The sequence below is a fragment of the Haliotis cracherodii genome, unplaced genomic scaffold (assembly GCF_022045235.1).
Source record: "Haliotis cracherodii isolate W230 unplaced genomic scaffold, xgHalCrac1.p SCAF_6, whole genome shotgun sequence".
Lineage (NCBI taxonomy): Eukaryota > Metazoa > Mollusca > Gastropoda > Lepetellida > Haliotidae > Haliotis > Haliotis cracherodii.
Genome location: NW_027266319.1, coordinates 62926742 through 62948442, shown reverse-complemented (window position 1 = coordinate 62948442; position 21701 = coordinate 62926742). Strand labels below are relative to the sequence as shown.

At 41.4% G+C, this 21701-nt stretch overlaps 1 protein-coding gene across 2 annotated transcripts in view; it reads left to right on the top strand.

The window, feature by feature from the left end:
• Positions 1–21383, top strand: part of LOC139444823 (protein DENND6A-like) — a 44516-nt gene extending 23133 nt beyond the window's left edge. Inside the window, exons 8-21 of one of the 2 annotated variants that reach the window (XM_071225794.1) lie at positions 2274–2336; positions 5805–5860; positions 6306–6366; positions 7333–7394; positions 8425–8520; positions 10116–10210; positions 10866–10934; positions 11928–11992; positions 14774–14860; positions 15609–15662; positions 15859–15968; positions 17800–17902; positions 18502–18576; positions 19650–21383. In XM_071225794.1, the coding sequence (XP_071081895.1) occupies positions 2274–2336; positions 5805–5860; positions 6306–6366; positions 7333–7394; positions 8425–8520; positions 10116–10210; positions 10866–10934; positions 11928–11992; positions 14774–14860; positions 15609–15662; positions 15859–15968; positions 17800–17902; positions 18502–18576; positions 19650–19769 (1116 nt within the window). In that variant the 3' untranslated portion in view covers positions 19770–21383. The remainder of the gene's footprint in view (positions 1–2273; positions 2337–5804; positions 5861–6305; positions 6367–7332; positions 7395–8424; positions 8521–10115; positions 10211–10865; positions 10935–11927; positions 11993–14773; positions 14861–15608; positions 15663–15858; positions 15969–17799; positions 17903–18501; positions 18577–19649) is intronic. The other variant, XM_071225795.1, reaches the window with a different exon arrangement.
• The last annotated feature ends 318 nt before the right edge of the window (positions 21384–21701 follow it).

Genomic DNA, 21701 nt, shown 5'->3' with positions numbered 1-21701 from the left:
CTCTACCTGACCAACACCTGCAATATCAGTGTCCCTCTACCTGACCAACACCTGCAATATCAGTGTCCCCCTACCTGACCAACACCTGTAATATCAGTGTCCCATTACCTGACCAACACCTGTAATATCAGTGTCCCTCTACCTGACCAACACCTGCAATATCAGTGTCCCTCTATCTGACCAACACCTGCAATATCAGTGTCCCCCTACCTGAAAATGCCTAAAAATTAGTTCTTTTGAAAACTGGAAATTTGACATGCAATTCTAAACTCCCATTTTGGAAAGCACAGTATTTATTTTAATCCATATGTTGCTCTCTATCAAACAGTGCAACTATGCTTGATTCAAAGAGACTTAAAATTGCTGAAGCAGTTAATCCTTCTAGAACGAGAAACAATCAATATTGCTCCTTGATATTACCGTTGCAGATGAATTATTCTTAAGACAGAAACACTATAATTATCTGCAGCAATGAAATTACCCCCGTTCACAGTTACAACAGCCTTCGTAATTCACACTCGTCTGCTAGACAGTGTCTACTTAATGTAATTGTGCTGAAGACAAGTAACATTCCAATGATGATAGTCCGAACTGACTTTACTTGTGAACTGTAGTACTTCAAGTTCAATCTGAATAAAACTGATACAAAATATACCTGTAAATGATTTTGGTCTCGTTCAAGCAGGATTAGCTACAAACACTGAGGTCTTGTGAAATAAGTCAGAAGTCCTGTGGACTAGTCTTAAAAAGATGAATTTCTAAGGCTGTTACAAGGTGCTGTATTGAGCTCACTCTTAATTATATCAGGTAGAGTTCACTCTGGATTTTGGGATGTTGGCCTTCAGAGAGCGAATACATCGCTTCATCCTGTGGGCGAATACGTTGCTTCATTCTGAGGGCTTTATTGCACTTCTATTGTAATGCTCTGCCTTCTACCTTTCTGTTGTGACTGCAAATGAACGTTGTAGATACATTTCTCTTGGTATTAATGTGAATTTTACTTTTCAAATTAAGTGACACTGAATATTACGTAGAGCAGGGAATACAGTAGTTTTTGCATGCTGAACTTTTGTTTGATTATCTCCAGGTGGTCGCAAACTGAAAGTCTGTACCGACTCAAAGTGCTATTGTCTGTTCATAAAAACAAAATTGTGAAAGCCTTTTTCTGAAAGTCAAAATGGCTTTTTTAGTCAAATGACGTGTATACTACTCAAAAGAACAACCCCATTTTTTCATATCACTATTGACCCTTGAAGATCCGGGGTAGATTAGGTCTTCAGCAACCCATGCCGTAAGAGGCGACTATGCTTGCTGAAGAGGCGAGTTACGGGATCAAGTGGTCAGACTCGCTGTCTTGGTTGATTGATGGCGTTAAACAACAAACAAACAAACAAATCAGTACTATAGTTAACCTGTCAGTGGTCACTTGATAAGACATATATACAGCTAAAAAATGTCACAGATTAATTATACTCATTGTGTGTTCTTTAACTACTCTTGTGTAGTATAGATCTTATCGAGTGACTGCTGACAGTAAAGGATGAAATGAACAATTGACAGGTATTTGTTGATCAGACAACTGCACTTTGTTTGGTGGCCCTGTGGACTATATCTCCACGGTAACCAGATGTATGTTTGTAATGGCCAGAGTGAGAAGTTCCACAACTGCACTACAATGGTGGATTGGGGGGGGGGGGGGGGGGGGAAGGGGGGGGATTACTATAGGATATTTTAGTTGGTAGTACTCCTTCTGACAAATGAGTAGAAGAATAATTAATACTGTCGTTGGCCATATTACATCAACACAGTGCAGGGTCTGTGACGAGATTTGCCACAGACCACGCAGCAATATTCCAGCTATTTGATTGCAGGCTATAAACATTCCAGTGATTGACATCATGAGCATCGTTCTATGCAAATGGGACGTCTGACCACCCAATCCCATTAGTCGCCTCTTGCGACAAGCATAGTCGCCTTTTGCAACAAGCATGGGTTACTGAAGACTAATTCTACCCCCATCTTCATGGCTCATGATGTCAATCACTGGATTGTCTGGTCCAGGTTGTTTTGAAACTGTCATCATATGGCTGGAATATTGCTGAGTATGGCATTAAACAATACACAAACAAACAAACAAACAAACAAGATGCTTCTTGACCTGTGTTTGTTGACCTCCATTGTAGTGTTTGTTGACCTCCATTGTAGTGCTGTTGCAGTTTGGTTTTTTGTTTTATGTTTGTTTTGAGTTGCCGAGTTTATGTTTCCGTGTCCAGGTTAGAGTTCCTTGTTGCACTGACAAGGTGATAGGTCAACCCCAGCCTCGCATTCCCATCCCGGTGAGTCCCTGTGCAGGGGAGATAACTCCACATGGAGTTGTCTGCCCTTTGCATGATGTTGCATCGATAGCTCAGGTTGAATGTGTCTGTAAGGAATGGATGTCTAATTTCTATCATATGAATAATGTTTCTTCTTTAATTCAGTATTATAAACTTTTTCAGCTTGTTTAGTGAATAACACACAACATAAAACTGCATGTCAATAATATTTTCTTTACACTGCAATTGCAAGAGCTGCGAATAGATTGTAGTTATAATCACTGATATACGTAGTGTCACATAGTTCCTGACTAACATCAATCACTGACACTTAAGTAATCACTCATTATCAATTAATTTGTCCGACGCCACATCCATGAGCCCTGAACGCTGAGCGAGCTTTGACTGCCCAATCTACACCAAGGATGCGTGGTTCTTGAACCAGTCGGGGGCACGGGTGGCCCAGTCGTCTAAGGCACCACGATTCGCTGTGCAGAGTTGCGTCCCCTGGACACGCCAGAAACCTATGATTGTTGGTTGGAGTCCTGGTTCGCCCCGATTATGTTTCTAGGTTTATCAGCACCATACCGGTGCTCGCGGGTTTCACCGAAGTGGAAAACGTCTAAGACCTGCAGCACTTCGGGCTTTCCTCCCACATTAAGCTGACACTCCGCGATATAACTGGAATAATGTTAAAAGCGGTGTCAAACCCAACTCACTCACTCACTCTTGAACCAGACATATGTCAGCTTTCCAAAAAAGATTTGGATTCATTTCTTAACCTCTTTGAATTTCAATCTTTGGAAACGAAAACAGACAGAGAACAGAACTATACCTTCGATGGTAGACCAACATGGGAATAGATGGCATGGCGCTCACAAACAACATTGATAACACACCCATATGGGAATAGATAGTTTGCAAAAACAGCTACCACTACTAACTCCATTTATGGTGCATCCAATTCCGTTCATGTTGTGACTGCTCATTGCCCTGCATTATTTTGGTGGCGGTTGGGTAGCCTAGTTGTTACAGCGTTCGCTCATCACGCTGAAGACCCGAGTTCGATTCCCGACATGGGTACAATGTGTGAAGCCCATTTCAGGCGCTATTACTGGAATATTGCTAAAAGTGGCGTAAAACCATACTCACTCACCAGGCCTCAAAGTTGCGACTAAAACGGTCGCCGATGCGACCTAAATTTCAACTTGATTTTACCACTGGATGCCTGGAAAAAAGTACTTGTAGCCATATGGCTACTTGGAAAAAAATTAAACTTTGAGGCCTGCTTACTCACTCACTCTTCAATTCTTTAAGGGGCGGTCGGGTAGCCTAGTTGTTAAAGCATTCGCTCATCACGCCGAAGACCCTAGTTCGATTCCCGACATGGGTACAATGTGTGAAGCCCATTTCAGGTGTCCCCCGCCGTGATATTGCTGGAATATTGCTAAAAGCGGCATGAAACCATACTCATTATTATGACTCTGATCTTTGATTAGTGTGCACTCAAATTTTATTCTCAGCTCCCTAGGGAGTATGACACTGCATGATGAAAGGTTCTATGTCTTCATGGACAAGAAATACCCATGCCATCACCTGGACTGATTTGGATTGAGTTAATATGTTAAAGGATGTGAACATCTTTCATAAGTGGTATTTAGGTAATGACTCGATTTTAAGATGATTCTAAATTTTTCTCATCTCTAGCTATTTGTCTATTGTTCAATCCAGTACAACATAAATCTGGACTTACTGACTTAGTTGATGCATGCCATCATATCCCAATTACATAGATAAATGCTCATTATGTCAATCACTGGATTGTTTGGTCCAGACCTGATTTTTTTACAGACTGCCGTCATATAGCTGGAATATTGCTGAGTGCGGCGTTAAACAACAAACAAACAAACAAACTAGCTTAGGTCAGGAACACCGTTGATATTCCAGGTTCACATTGGTCAGCACCAACCCATGCGGGCTAGAAGAATCAATTCTATAATGAATCAGGTGGTCAGGCTCGGTGACTTGGTGACTTGGTTAATTACATATCATCGTATCCTACCAGTGTGGATCTATGCTCATGATATCAATCACTGGTTTATAACAGTTTAAGGGGCTAAGTATTGGGGTAAAGCTTTTGGTAGCAGATTGTGGATCACTCCCAATACCACCAACCACACAGATTTAATTAAATTTAAAAAGTTGAACTTAACTCCACAACACAGATGAAACTACAATGAAATATTTATTACATGTTTGTAAAAAATATGAAAATCCTTTAAACATTTGAATCAGAGTTCGGTATACATTTGGTAATTACAATCAGTAGATACATAATTATCAGTCAAAATAAGACAGAAACAAAGATTTTAGGGACGCTTCAAGCAACATATTTTTAAATGATATTTATGTATCTGCTTGTTGTAACGTAAAGAACAATATAAACCTGAATTACCGTATTCGACGTAATAAGCGCCCAGGGCGCTCACAAAATTAGAAATAGGGGGCTCTTATTAGAATATTATTTTGAGTTGAAAGATCGTAAATTTCGTGGTTTATGCTGACAGCCTGAAATGTTTATATACGACAGATATATTTTTCCAGGATTTAATTGCCCATAATTAAGGGTGCATATAACATACAAGTGCGTATTATACACAAATAAATAAGTCTTGTGTACGTAAACCACTTCGAAGGGGTGCTAATTGAGATTGTTCACTAGCCAATATATTGGCAAATATCACCAGGGCGCTTATTAGACCAGGTCGCTTATTACGTCGAATACGGTGTTGAATAGGATAGAAAACACTCTCTCAGTTCCTTGCAATCTCATTAAAATCAGACCTTAGTATTCACTACCATTAAACAAAGATCTGAACGACCTTTCATCCGACCAATCAGAGTGTCGCTTACCAGATTATGAAAGTGACAGTCGGAATGTGATTTCTAATCATGCAGCTCGAAAACGTTAACACACAGTATTCCGAACGATAGTTACGGGTTTAACGACTGACTCAATACAATCGGGACCATCTATTAGCCATTCCAGAATCGCTTCTTTTGTTCAGGTTTCAAATTTGTAATCAAGAATTTGTCAAAATATTTTTTCGAAGCGTAGTCGCCAATTTGAAATCAGTGCCGTAAAGCACGAGAAAGCTGCCTTCTGATTGGACATTCCATTGGTCGGTCAAAGTTCGCGCAAGGTCAGTCTGACGTGACCCGTAATGGGATGTCCTCAGATATTTGTTTAGCCGTAGCGAGAACTAAGATCTTATTTTAATGAGCTTGCAGTACCTTGTAACTTTGTTATTTAACATTTAACATATACAATAACTAAAGATGTTAATCAGGTTATCGATTGCTTATTTCTGTAAAATACTAATGTTTATGTTCTATAACAGCATACCTAGTTTCATTTTGATCCATTGTTGTATACTTGAAAGATGCTGGCTGTGACTTCATGCTTACGTCATGTGTTTATTATTTCAGCATGATATTCCAGCCCACACAATACTGCCTTCATTACATGAAGTTGATATCTACAGGTATGTTGTTATATTTGTTTGTTTGTTGTTTAACGCCGCACTCAGCAATATTACAGCGATCTGACGGCAATCTGTAAATAATTGAGTGTGGACCAGACAGTCCAGTGATTGATATCATGAACATTGATCCACGCAATTGCATGGGTCTGCGAAATATGAGCCCATCTCTCTGCCTAACCCGTGAAGATCCGGGGTGGAATAGGTCTTCAGTAACCCATGCTTGCCTTAACAGGTGACTATGCTTGTCGTAAGAGGCGACAAAGGGGATTGGGTGGTCAGGCTCGCTGACTTGGTTGATGCATGTCATCGTATCCCAATTGTGCGGATCGATGCTCATGATATCAATCACTGGAATCTGGTATACCACAAAAGTGTCATGTCTTCATAGAATTAAGTAATTTCCACCGTCCCAAACCTTTCTTGACATTCTATTTTGTCATTGCAGTGCATTTCAGTCCATTCTACCTCATATTCAGCTACTGTGGGAACTGGTGCTTGTAGGAGAGGTGAGAGGTCACGGTTATTAATAATTATTGTTTTTATGTTGATTCCTTCTCTCAGAGTGGATACCTGAGGCATTATGGAGTTAATTAAGACGTCGGATGAAACTGGAATATTCTCTTTTGGCATCAGATACAATTTTTTGATTTTCAAAGTGAACAGAAGGAAACCGTTGTTCTTGGTTGGGTTGGTATAGCTCGTCCAAATACATTCGAACATTATGGAAGTGCTCCCCCAAACACACCTGTTGCGCATGGTCTTTTTTTTTGGTAAATCTCGTGCGTGTCATGCTGATGTGACAGACCACTACGTTGAACGGAGTCACATGTTTGAGTTGACATTTATTCGTTGTGGGACGAAGACGTCCTCAGAGCTCCAGTCAGGAGATTGCCTTTGCTAATACTAGCATGAACTTCCATTATCCACTTTATAACAGAAAGTGGTCAATTATTCACTTTTGTTGAATATATAGAAACATTTCATTTTGGGGTGATTTGGTCAGTGTGGCAAGGAAGGTTTGTGTTTCTGTCTTTAGTCTAATTAAATGTCCGACATGATATTTTTTACTTGTTTACTTAACGGGAAATAAAAAGTGCCTCATTCCCACAAAGTTTTATCTTGTCTACTTGCAAAATATTTCCTTGTTGAAGCTTTATAGATAATTGTTCCATAGTAAATTTGTAATTGTATGCTACTCAAAAGAAGTTAAGGACCACCCGATTCTTTCCTATTACCGGAGTTCTGCCCTGATCCTTCACTTCTTTTGAGTAGTATGTCTGGGCAATATGTTAATGAGTTACTGTGAGAATGCTCATGTGATCACTGTCTGCACTATACACATGAGTACCTGACCACCAACAACAAATACAAATAAATGAATTAAAAAATGTTGAAAAAAACTCCTTGTCCTATATGAAAGAAATGTGATGAGTTAGTGTTTGTGAGCGTCCTTACTGATGTCTGTGTTTCAGCCGATTGTTGTGATGGCCGCCTCTCCCTCGGTCACCAGCAACTGTGTTCAAGCTTTAATCAAGTGAGTAGTGATTCCCACCCCAGCGTCTTATGCTGCTGACTCAAGAATTTCATTATTTGCAGCTAAAGGGGATATGTAGCCAGGGATGGACAACATGTGTTAGCTGTCTTTATTTTGTTGAACATGGTTTACGGAAACCACCATTTCTAAATATCTCATAATTGGGAAACAATTGTGGAAGATTTTCCCATCATGTCTGCCGTGTATGCCTATAGAAAATGATAGTGTCACACTCATGGGTCCAAATTTGAGGCCCTTAACATGAATGTTTTATTGTTTGTATTAATTGTTGCTTTTGTTTACTGCAATCTCATTAAAATCAAATTTTGTAAATCGACATAAGACAATCAGAAGGCAGCTTTCTCGAGCTTTACGACTAGTTTAAAACTGGCGGCAAGCTTCGAAACATATTTTGACGTATTTTCGATTAAAAAAATTAAAACTGACAAGAAGAACACTCTGGAATGGCTTATAGATGGCCTAGATTGTATGGATATAATCATAAAACCCGTAACTGTAGTTCGGAATACCCCGTGTCAAATATTACGTGGTTGCATGATTAGAAAACACGTTCCGACTGTCAATTTCATGATCTGGTAAGCGACGCTCTGATTGGACGGATGAAAGGTCATTCTGATGTGACCCTTGATGGGATGTCCTCAGATCTTTGTTTAGCAGTAGTGAGAACTAAGATCTGATTTTAATGAGATTGCAGTAAACAACAGCAACAATTAATACAAACAATAAAACATTCATGTTAAGGGCCTCAAATAAAATGAGATTGTTGTTTTCTGGCTCTGGAATTTTGGCTTATAAATTTGTAATTCATCATATGTGATTTTTTAAAACATTGGCTTTGCTATTGCAGTTATATTTTCTTGTGTATTTTGACCACTTAAAAGAAATGTGATAAAAGATAAAAACCTTTAGTCCAAGAAGTTAGGATCCTAACTAGTGTCAGAGTACCAGACTAGTATCCGTGTCTGCCCTGGATAACCGATACTAGTGAAATGGTGTGCGCTGTTTGCAGCTTGATCGCCCCCCTGCGATACTGCTCGGACTTCCGGCCTTACTTCACAATACACGACAGCGAGTTCAAGGAGTATACCACGAAAGTACAGGCGCCGTGAGTACACCGAGTTTCCTTGTACACGTTGTGGAGCTCATTTCGGGGTTTCTGTAGAAGTATCTTGACTCTACCGTATCCCTTCACCAAGTCTTTGTTTATTACTACATAGGTCTGGGGATTGACCCAGTAGAAAAGTCATGCAAGTACTTCTGTTTGCCTACAAATCCCAAAATAGTTTTGAAAACCTTTTTATTTCTGTCTCTTCTTAAACAACCTACATGTTATAGATATACTTTGTTCATTGGAAGTGTACATGGAATAGGGATTCCAGAGTGAACACTGACCCGTGAAGATTCCGGGGTAGAATAGGTCTTCAGCAACCCATGCTTGCCGTAAAAGGTGACTGCTTGTCGTAAAAAGCTACTAACGGGATCGGGTGGTTAGGCTCGCTGACTTGGTTGATGCATGTCATCGATCCCAATTGTGTGGATTGATGTTCATGATATTAATCACTGGATTGTCTGGTCCAGACTCGATTATCTACAGATCGCCGTCATATAACTGGAATATTGCTGAATGCGGCCTCAAACAACAAACAAAAAAAGACTGAGCAGGACCCCAATATTTCTTGATGAAACCTGCTATACAGATCAATCTTATGATGAACTGGTGTCTTTAAATAATCAACAGCATTATTTTCTTCGTCTCAGAACTGAAGGTATCTGATGGCAATGAACCAAAAGTAGGGCATAAGTAGACAAACTCCATTTTGAAATTGCACCAGATGGGGGGATGTGTCATCTGCAGATGTCTCTTGTTTCTATATTGTCTTGGGTCTGGGAGACTAACGCAGCATCAGCCTTCTACCAAATTTGGTAGAGGCTACCTCATACAAAACCTTACATTGACTATAAACATATATACAGAGCCCATTTTCTACACTTTAGGATGTTGGTTGTTACTGAGTTCCTGAGTGTAGAACTTGATCATCCTTTTCTGTGTGGAAAATAGACTTTATTCTTGACTCAGTGACTATTAACTTCCTATTTATTATTGGAAATTGTTTGAGAAAAGACGATCAGTTGTTTGACAAGGTTCCAACATTAACTCACAAAAAAATTACCGTATTCGACGTAATAAGCACCCAGGGCGCTCTCAAAATTAGAAATAGGGGGCTTTTATTAGAATATTATTTCGATGGAAAAAACAGAGTTGAAAGATACATTTGGTGGTTTATGCTGACAGACTGAAATGTAATATGCGACAATTTCCAGAATTTAATTGCCCATAATTAAGAATGAATATAACACATACGCGAATAAATAAGTCTTGTGTACATTGATCAATCGGAAGGGGTGCTAATTTGGATTGTTCACTAGCCAATATATTAGCAAATATCGCTGTTGGCGCTTATTAGAGTGGGGCGCTTATTACGTCGAATACGGTATGTATTTTTTATCATCTTTTCTTAATGACTTTTCAATAAAACGGTGAATGTGGTGACAAGCATCTATCATTGTTATAGAAATATAAGATGGCATACTCACTCACTCACTCCACTACTAACTTGAGGGATATACCTTTGCTGGAAGCTGTCCAATGATAACACAGGGTTTGCTTGCTCTATCCATGGCTTTCCTGCTCTGTTCCAGCCCCTCGGTCATCCTGGGAGTGACCAACCCTTTCTTTGCCAAGACCCTGCAGCACTGGCCTCATATCATCAGGATCGGGGAGATGGGTGGGATAGGTGAGACTGATGTCAGCATGTGCTTGTACCCGGGTACATGTCATCAGGGTCGGGGAGATGGGTGGGATAGGTGAGACTGATGTCAGCAGGTGCTTGTACCCGGGTACATGTCATCAGGGTCGGGGAGAGGGGTCATATAGGTGAGACTGATGTCTGCAGGTGCTTGTACCCGGGTACATGTCATCAGGATCGGGGAGAGGGGTGGGATAGGTGAGACTGATGTCAGCAGGTGCTTGTACCCGGGTACATGTCATCAGAATCGGGGAGATGGGTGGGATAGGTGAGACTGATGTCAACAGGTGCTTGTACCCGGGTTCATGTCATCAGGATCGGGGAGAGGGGTGGGATAGGTGAGACTGATGTCAACAGGTGCTTGTACCCTGGGTACTTTTGCATTGGTTATTGGAGGTTTACAGTGCATCACAATATTTTACGATACACAAGGCTGTATTGCAAAACGTAACATGTGATATATGATAATTCTAAATTTTGAATTCAGAAGCAATTTGAAACACCAGTGTATGAATTGAAGTTAATAAATGAAACAAAACACGATGCTGTCTTTCAGAACTCTTATGAAGGAGATGTCACTTCTCCTGCACACAAACATGTAAGATTGTCAGTTATCTGATGGACGGTGCTTTTGTGGTTTCAGGCAGTTCACCAAAGCCTTTCAACAAATTAAAGAAAGCAAGTGCCCTGAAGACCTTGGACTCCAAGCCAGGTGAGCTACACTGCTTGCTCCGGGTGGTAGCTGCTTTCTATTTCCTGTAGAGATACATTTAAGAATTGACCTTCACTTTGTGTGAGTTCATTGGAGTATGAACCTTCATAGAGTGAGGGTCAAACTGTATGAACGTCGGACCGACCTCTCGTCCAATGGAAAAGCCGTATATCGTATAAACTTCAAATTAAATAACTATACCGCGATACATACCATGATACTTGAGTCATGATTGTGATTCGAACTTTGTACATGGGACCTGTGAAGATCCGGGGTAGAATAGGTCTTCAGCAACCCACGCTTGCCGTAAAAGGCGACTGTGTTGGTCGTAACAGGAGACTAACGGGATCGAGTGGTCAGGCTCACTGACTTGGTTGATGCATGTCATTGATCCCAATTGTGTGGATTGATGCTCATGATGTCAATCACTGGATTGTTCATGTTCTATGGCCTGACAAGACGATTTTGCTTTCAACTTGTTTGTGTTGAACTTTCATGACCGGTTAATTTAGACTTGTACTAATAGTGTTATGCAGTCAGATTTACCATTTTGGTAATAATAATGATAACAATAATTATCTTGCTGAGTTGCTGAGTTGTTACATGATGTAATGGCCTTGGATATTTGAATACTCCACGTTGATGCATTGTTGGGGGTCACAGGCAGCCCTGTCGTCTAAGGCGCCACGATTCGCTGTGCAGAGTTGCGTCCCTTGGGCATGCCAGAAACCTATGATTGTAGGTTCGAATCTTGGTTCGCCCTGATTATGTTTCTAGGTTTATCAGCACCATACCCATGCTCATGGGTTTCACCGAAGTGGTAAACGTCTGAGACCTGCATCACTTTGGGCTTTCCTCCCACATTAAGCTGACACGCCGCGATATAACTGGAATACTGTTAAAAGCGGCGTTAAACCCAACCCAACTCACTCACTCACTCACTCACTCACTCACTCACTCACTCACTCACTCACTGACTGCTGTATGTTACAGGTGTATACACACGTTACAAAGCCTTCCTGAGTAAGGACAAGGCGATTCTCAAGAGACTCATAAAGGTAGGTGGTTGCAGTTCCAAAGTTCATCTAATATCCTTATTACTTACTTTATGAATGGGACCCGTGAAGATCCGGGGTAGAACTGGTCTTCAGCAACCCATCATTGCCATGAAAGGTGACTATGCTTGTCGTAAGGGGCTACTTTCGGGTGGTCAGGCTCGCTGACTTGGTTGATGCATGTCATCGTATTCCGTGGATTGATGCTCATGATGTCAATCACTGGATTGTCTGGTCCAGATACGATTATTTACAGACCGCCGTCATATATCTGGAATATTGCTGAGTGCGGCGTTAAACAACAAACAAATTTACTTCAGTCTCTCAATATTCAGAATATTCTGTATTCCAGGGGATAAGTGCATGTGTACTGATGTCTTGGGTGTAAATTTGAATAAATTCCATCTGAAAATGAAGGACTAGTTCATTTCCCAAAGTCATGAGGTATTTCATCTGTGGGCATGGTGGCCACGCCATCTGAGGCGCTTTCTCTGTAGTTGTGTCCCCTTGGTATGCCATTGACCTGTGATTGTCTCCCCTTGACATACCAGAGACCTGTGATTGTGTCCCCTTGACATACCAGAGACCTGTGATTGTGTCCCCTTGACATACCAGAGACCTGTGATTGTGTCCCCTTGGCATACCAGAGACCTGTGATTGTGTCCCCTTGACATACCAGAGACCTGTGATTGTGTCCCCTTGACATACCAGAGACCTGTGATTGTGTCCCCTTGACATACCAGAGACCTGTGATTGTGTCCCCTTGGCATACCAGAGACCTGTGATTGTGTCCCCTTGACATACCAGAGACCTGTGATTGTGTCCCCTTGGCATGCCAGAGACCTGTGATTGTGTCCCCTTGACATACCAGAGACCTGTGATTGTGTCCCCTTGACATACCAGAGACCTGTGATTGTGTCCCCTTGGCATGCCAGAGACCTGTGATTGTGTCCCCTTGACATACCAGAGACCTGTGATTGTGTCCCCTTGACATACCAGAGACCTGTGATTGTGTCCCCTTGGCATGCCAGAGACCTGTGATTGTGTCCCCTTGACATACCAGAGACCTGTGATTGTGTCCCCTTGGCATGCCAGAGACCTGTGATTGTGTCCCCTTGACATACCAGAGACCTGTGATTGTGTCCCCTTGACATACCAGAGACCTGTGATTGTGTCCCCTTGGCATGCCAGAGACCTGTGATTGTGTCCCCTTGACATACCAGAGACCTGTGATTGTGTCCCCTTGACATACCAGAGACCTGTGATTGTGTCCCCTTGGCATGCCAGAGACCTGTGATTGTGTCCCCTTGACATACCAGAGACCTGTGATTGTGGGTCAGATCTCAGATTCCCCTGATTACATCTCTAGGTTTGTCAGTTGTATTCCAGTGCTCATAGGCTTCACTGTCTTCTATATCTCCATGGCTCACATTCCAGTAAACCGACACTAACCCCTTGTCCATTCCCGTGGTTCGATCTTGCAATCACAAATTACCTGCCCTTGTTTTTGCCCCCATTCGTGACCAACTCATGTTATTCCGGGACAAGCCGAATAGCGACTCGTGCCCCTCTCATGGCCATTTTTGTGACTGGTTTCCGTCTTAACTCAAACGGCCATACCTGAAACAATTGTCAACTCGTTGCGTAATGGTTCACATACATTTCACCATGTATTATGTATATTGCAGATGCAATTTAAAGCACATGGGGACGTGCGGAATTGTACAGTATGACTGAACACATTTAACTGTGTCTTAGGTATATTTTTAGATGCAGGACATATGTAAAATCAAAAATTATTTCTGAGGGATTCTTTGACGAAGAACTTGAAATCATACACGCATTCTGATTGGTTTCTCGTATTTTCGCACATAACATTCATCGTTAGGGGGACGAGTCTTCTTGCAGGTTACGGAAAGGGGCGAGTGGTGATAAATGACTAGCCCCTAGTCCACTCCCGTGGTTCTTGCAATCACAAATTACCTGCCCTTGTTTTTCATGATCATTTTACACATCATTCAAACATCGAGAGGAGGAAATGGGTAAGGGAGGACTTGCCACCACGAGACTGAATGGTTATGAAGACACCCTTTCCATCAAATATAGTTTTTAGGGCTTTTGCGTGTCAGATAGTTCTTCAGACTTGAATTTCTCGCAAACTCAAATGTAATCAATGGACCTGGACGCCATGTTGTAGATATCGCAAACCAAAAATTGAGGCTGGTTTATAATTGCATTCTGATAAATTTGTTAGACTGAGTAGTAAAGCAAATCAAATTGGTTCATGAAAATCAAGGGCATGTAATTATCCCCGTCACGTTTCGTTTCCGGAGCATAACTCAGAAACCATTCAATATTTTTTCATGAAACTTTGCAGGTCTGTCAAGTACATGCTGAACTGGTTCCTTTTGCTATTTCGAAATTTTAGAAATTTTTATTTTTTATGTTTCCATGGCAACAAGATGAACTTAGGTTCCAAACTCTCCTTTTTTTAACAATTTCCACCTCGGTTAAAAAAGGTTAGGGTTTGTTTAGATTTAATTATGGGGCGGGGGATATAGCCACGTCAGTGGCAAACCTTTGTTTGAGATTGCAAGAACAGCGGGAATAGATCCAGTGGTGGGTGTAGATTTACCAAAACGCAAGCCATGGAATTATAGGAGACAGGTTTTCACCAAAGTGGCATACGTGCATTTCTTCAGGCAATCCTCCCGCACCAAGCTGAAATACTGTTAAACCAAACTCTGGATGTTCTGTTTCTGTAATTGGCTATATGTGTTCCAGGGACAGATGCATCGACCCGTGGAGGCTCAGAACGCCATCCTGCGGCGCCATTACCTGGAGCTGACACAGAGCTTCATGATCCCCCTGGTAGGTGCCATCCCAAACAATCTTCTTGTGTTTGTGTCCCAAACTGTCCCAGTGGCTCTGTGCGTCCCTCCTCCTTGGTCTGATGACTTCGTTTAACTGACATATGGTTAATATGGTGTCCCGCATCGCTGACTGTTCATCAAGTATGAACGGGTGGCCCAGTCGTCTAAGACGCCGCGATTCGCTGTGCAGAGTCGCGTCCCTTGGGCACGCCAGAAACCTATGATTGTAGGTTCGAATCCCGGTTCGCCCTGATTATGTTTCTAGGTTTGTCAGCACCATACCCGTGCGTCTGAGACCTGCATCACTTGGGGCTTTCCTCCCACATTAAGCTGACACGCCGTGATATAACTGGAATGCTGTTAAAAGCGGCGTTAAACCCAACTCACTCACTCACTCATCAAGTATGATATGCATCATCAGTTGGATTTAGGCTGACACATAATTCTACAGAAAGAAAAAGTCAGTGAGTAAAAGGAAACAAAAACAGTTGCTTTACATCTTCGACAATTGCCATTATTCACAATGACAAGGAAACTTCATTTCACCACAAAAGTTTGTGAGTTATTATAGATGACAACAGTTTCATATCGATAATCGTTAATATTTCTTCCCATCGACGATAGTTCCAGCCAGTCCTCCATACAGCGGCAAGTCCGTATTGCCGAGTTCAACGTTAACCATTTACAAACAACAACAATGTCAAGCACTTATGGAATTGTTCACCTGCATGATCTTGTGTTTCCAGGAACGTTACATGGCAAGTCTCATGCCCCTGCAGAGAAATATCTCACCCCACAAGGTAGGCAAAGTATATATACTAAACACGCTTCATGGAAAGAATTTCCAAGAGCTTAAATATTTGCAAAGTATGTCACAGTTTCTTGGCTTTGATAGCTTTGTGTTAAAGTATTTGTTTTTGAAAGAATTAAACACCAGAGAACTCTTCCCAGTGCTATTTATTGTGTCGTCACCTTGGGATGCTTTTTTATCCTTAGGCACCTCCACATCTACGACCTTTTGACCCTGATGAGTTCCTCCGGACAGTGGAAACCTCGGGGCCACAACTGACGTCCGGCACCAAGGGGGACTGGGAGGGCCTGTACAGGTGGGGGAGACCACACAAGATATATATAATTATCCATTCTCAGATAGTAACTTGTATATAGGAATTTCTTACTAACAATTAGGATCATCAGTAGTCTTATTGGAAGATAGTGTCTCCTGCCTTGGTGTTGCTGGAATATTGCTAAAGCAGCTTAAGGCCTCACTCACTCACTCACACTCACACACACTCACTCACTACCCCACTCACTCACTCACCAGCCTGCTCAATCACTCACTCACCACCTCACTCACTCATTTCACTCACTCATTTTACGCTCACTCACTCATTTCACTCACTTATTTCACTCACTGACTCAGTCATTTCACTCACTCACCACCTCACTCACTCATTTCACTCACTCATTTCACTCACTCATTTCACTCACTCACTCATTTCACTCACTCATTTCACTCACTGACTCATTTCACTCACTTATTTCACTCACTGACTCAGTCATTTCACTCACTCACCACCTCACTCACTCATTTCACTCACTTATTTCACTCACTGACTCAGTCATTTCACTCACTCACCACCTCACTCACTCATTTCACTCACTTATTTCACTCACTGACTCAGTCATTTCACTCACTCACCACCTCACTCACTCATTTCACTCACTCATTTCACTCACTGACTCAGTTATTTCACTCACTCACTCACTCATTTCGCTCACTCACTCACTCACTCACTTATTTCACTCACTGACTCAGTCATTTCACTCACTCATTTCACTCACTGACTCAGTTATTTCACTCACTCACTCATTTCGCTCACTCACTCACTCACTCACTTATTTCACTCACTCATTTCACTTACTCATTTCACTCACTGACTCAGTCATTTCACTCACTCATTTCACTCACTGACTCAGTTATTTCACTCACTCACTCACTCATTTCGCTCACTCACTCACTCACTCACTCACTCATTTCACTCACTCATTTCACTCACTCACTCACTCATTTCGCTCACTCACTCACTCACTCATTTCACTCACTCACTCATTTCACTCACTCATTTCACTCACTCATTTCACTCACTTATTTCACTCACCACCCTGCCAACTCACTCACTTATTTCACTCACTCATTTCACTCACTCATTTCGCTCACTCATTTCACTCACTCACTCATTTCACTCACTCACTCATTTCACTCACTCATTTCACTCTCACTCACTCACTCATTTCGCTCACTCATTTCGCTCACTCATTTCACTCACTCACTCACTCATTCATTTCACTCACTCACTCACTTATTTCACTCACTCATTTCACTCACTCATTTCACTCACTCCCTCATTTCACTCACTTATTTCACTTACTCATTTCACTCTCACTCACTCATTTCACTCACTCATTTCACTCACTCACTCATTTCACTCACTTATTTCACTTACTCATTTCACTCTCACTCACTCATTTCACTCACTCATTTCACTCACTCACTCACTCATTTCACTCACTCATTTCACTCACTCACTCACTTATTTCACTCACTCATTTCACTTACTTATTTCACTCACTCACTCATTTCGCTCACTCACTCACTCATTTCACTCACTCATTTCACTCACTTATTTCGCTCACTCACTCACTCATTTCACTCACTTATTTCGCTCACTCACTCACTCACTCACTCACTCATTTCACTCACTTATTTCGCTCACTCACTCACTCACTCACTCACTCATTTCACTCACTCACCACCTCACTCACTCATTTCACTCACTCATTTCACTCACTTATTTCACTCACTCATTTCACTCACTTATTTCACTCACCACCCTGCCAACTCACTCACTCACTGTGTATGCTGCTCTATTACAGACGGTTCTTCCGCTCGCCCAACTTCGAGGGCTGGTACTTTGAGAGGCAGCAGGAGGTGAACAAGAAGCTTCAGATTCTCCACATGGACGTGCTGTGTAGTGCGGTCAGTATACCTGTACACGGCCAGCATGGGCTGCACCAAAGTGGCAAACAACTGAGACCTGGATCACTTCAGGCTTGCCTCCCACATTAAGTTGCCTCGCTGTGATATTTTTACTGACCAATCTCATACTCTTCCTTGTGAATTAACATGAAATATGTCTCTCTCTGTACCATCCCTATATTCTAACATTCGCTGTGCAGAGCTGACAGAATCCTATGATCATGAGTTCGAATCACAGTTCGCCCTGATTATGTTTCTAGGTTTGTTAGCACCATACCTGTGCTCAACGGTTTCTAAATGTTTTGAGACCTGTACCCCGTCGGTAAACGTCCGAGACCTGCATCACTTCGGGCTTTCCTCCCACATAAAGTTGATATAACTGGAATACTGCTCAAAGTGGCGTTGAGTCCAACTCACTCACTCTAACAAAAGCACAAAAACATAATTCAAAAATCAAAATTATTTTTATTTATTCATTTTTTTATTGTGACCCCTTACCAAAGTCTTTGAGAGAGAAAAAAAGTGTAAGCCAACTAATAAAGTGTAAACACTGCCCTGCCTCTTCCTGCCGTGTGTGATGTTTCGGTCTGTGTGTGCAGAACCTCGTGGACTGGGTCGCGGACAAGGAGGAGGTGGAGGTGGTGGATCTCATCCTGCGACTCCGAGAAAAGATGGTAAGTGTCGACGGCATAGCGGAATTGAATTTGATAAAAACAATTGTGTTCTTTCTTGTGGGCTTAGGTGGGCCAGTGATCTCAGCCAGGCACAGCCCTTGATTATCAGGGTCCACTACATGTGGAGTCAATTCCCAGATTTGTGCCAGATTTGACCTTTGGTCATTCCCGGGGGCACAGGGGACCCAGTCGTCTAAGGCGCCGCTATTCGCTGTGCAGAGTTGCGTCCCCTTGACAAGCCAGAAACCTATGATTGTGGGTTCGAATCCCGGTTCACCCCGATTATGTTTCTAGGTTTGTCAGCACCATACCCGTGCTCATGGGTTTCACCGAAGTGGAAAACGTCTGAGACCTGCATCACTTCGGGCTTTCCTCCCACATTAAGCTGACACGCCTTGATATAACTGGAATACTGTTAAAAGTGGCGTTAAACCCAACTCACTCACTCACTCACTTTGGTCATTCCCCATCATACCTGTGCTCCTGGGTTTCACCAAATGTCTGGCATCCCTGTGGACCTTCCTCCCATACCAAGCATGCACACCATGATAAGGCTGGAGAAACTGTTTGAATTGTTAAACTCCAAGTCACACATAAACTCACTTCTCCGATGTCCTTGGAACATTTTATTATATGTTGAAGATTCTGGGGTAGAATAGGTCTTCAGCAACCTATGCTTGCCATAAAAGGTGACTATGCTTGTCGTAAGAGGCGACTAACGGGATTGGGTGGTCAGGCTCGCTGACTTGGTTGATGCATGTCATTGTATCCCAATTTCGTGCATCGATACTCATGATTTCAGTCACTGGATTGTTTGGTCCAGACTCCATTATTTACAGACTGCCGTCATATAGCTTGAATATTGCTGAGTGCAGCGACAAACAACAAACAAAACAAAACAAAAAATCAGGATATGTTGATTGAATTTAACCAACAGGGTGTTCATTTGCATCTTCTCAGTTTAAAAGATGACCTGTGCTGCAGTTATATTCATAGGTCTGCTGACATTAGTTCATCATCCACAATCTTTCAGTTTTTCACAATACTGAACCTTTTCTATTTTTGTCTTGTAGAGATTTGCAGGAAACAATCAACTAATCGTGGCAAAGGACAGTATACAGAAACTGCAATCTCATCTAGACAGTATAATCACATCTCTCCCAGAAGATCTGCAGGTTGTTCTCAAAACATGACCTTCACCTTCACAGTAGGTCAAGGTCGTAATGGGTGTGGAAAGGCAGGCTACATTGACCTCTGTGAGGTCAGAGTTCACTTCTAGGCATCGTGGTGCAGGCGCCAAACCTCAGCGACGAGTGTGTGACAAAATGTGACATCTGTGTGACAACAACCGATGCCTGAATGAAAAACAACATGAAGCCTGCAGTGAAATAGTGCCATCATACCAACAGAGAGAAGGTTGTGTCCAAGAGTGCTACACATTAGCTGGGGCTATATACCATTCCCAGAATCAGAATCATTTCCATTTTGCCTTTATTCATTGTTTGTGCCTCTGTTGATTAAGCCTTTGGTAGTGTAGCCTAATGACACCAGGTATAGCAGTCTTACTTGGCAATGGTCAGCCATAGTTCAAACAGTATACTGATCACAGTACAACTAGTATACTTGATTTGTGACATAGAATCGATTTGTATTATTTGGAATAGTCAATATACATATGGCATTTGAAAAAAAGCAAGCATAATGGCCAAAGTGAAGTTTGTACCCAAAGAAGTGATCGATTAATGTGCAATACAGTTTCCTCAGTGTGCATTTCTGAATGTCAGAATCAGTAGCTAGGAAAATAGGTTCTGGACTGACTTCTTTGCATTCAATGACAAACCAAAGCATGAGTTGCTGGCATAATCTGAGGCAATCGGGATACAGTCAACAGCAACAATTGTCAATGGGCATGGATAAAGAGTACTGGTTAATCCTTAATCAAGGATTTTTAGAAATTTTGTTTCCATTGTATTTAAATTTTGTTTACACATGATGATTTTATCTCATATGAAATGAAATTTGATTTTAGTTTGAATTTTGTTTTATCTCCCATAATTTATCTTCAGTGAAGATAAAGACAAAAACCTAGAATGGGATCATCAGATTACCGAAATATTTTTGTTAACAAGAATAGCAAAATGATAACGATTTCATTAGCTTAATTTTTAAGTCTGTATTTCATAAATTATTGAAATTATTAGGGTGCCATTTTTTTTATTTCTTGGTTTACGGATGCGCCGCTCTTTCAAAGTCCAAATGTTAAACAAAAAAATGAATATTACCCCTTTTTTTTATTACCGCCGATCTTTTTGTCAAAAAGTTCAAACAAAAAAGATTTCCTCCACGAGCGTAAAGCAAAGGGAAGTCACTCTGATATTTCTAGCTGGGATCCTTCTCTGAAACCATCAAAGCTTGTCAACGCAAAGCGCAGTGGTGACCAGTTTAGCTCTCTCAACACTGTTGGCTAGTACACCGGCCATGAAGCCACGAGTCACCAGACACAGCAGGGTAGACTGGTCAAGTCAAGTCAAATTAGTTTATAATTATATTAACCTACTTGTCATTTCATTCATTCATTAAATCTGTCACATTTCACAATGTCTAAAATATGTGTTCCATTTGATTTTATCTTTTTTTATCAGTAGATTAAAATTATTCACTATTTCCCTCAATGTTATTGAAAATAAAATTCTCGGACACACTTCGACAGCGGGTCCTCATCCAACATGTCAAACAGCAAAATAAAGACGTTTCAAGCAAATCTTTAAATATATTATAAATAAATTTTCGCTTCATTGGTCCTTAATCTGGACTTTAGGAATGTTTTATCTTACTTTATTTTTATTTAAAACGAACTTTATTAAGTTGTTAATGAATTATTTAAAAATGTAATACACATAACTTTCATATTTATAAACAATAGGCGTTAGACCTTTCAAATAGTATATGGCCAAACATGTAGTTGCAAAGATGTTTTACAAACAGATAATTTCCTTGATAAATGTTGGCTTCATCTATCATACAAGAGTCTCTGGGAACTTGGTGTCACAGCAGTAATCTTCTGGTTGGCTGGTGTTGAATGAGTTAAACGTTGCCCATGCTGCCAAAATAGCAGCATCTTTCAT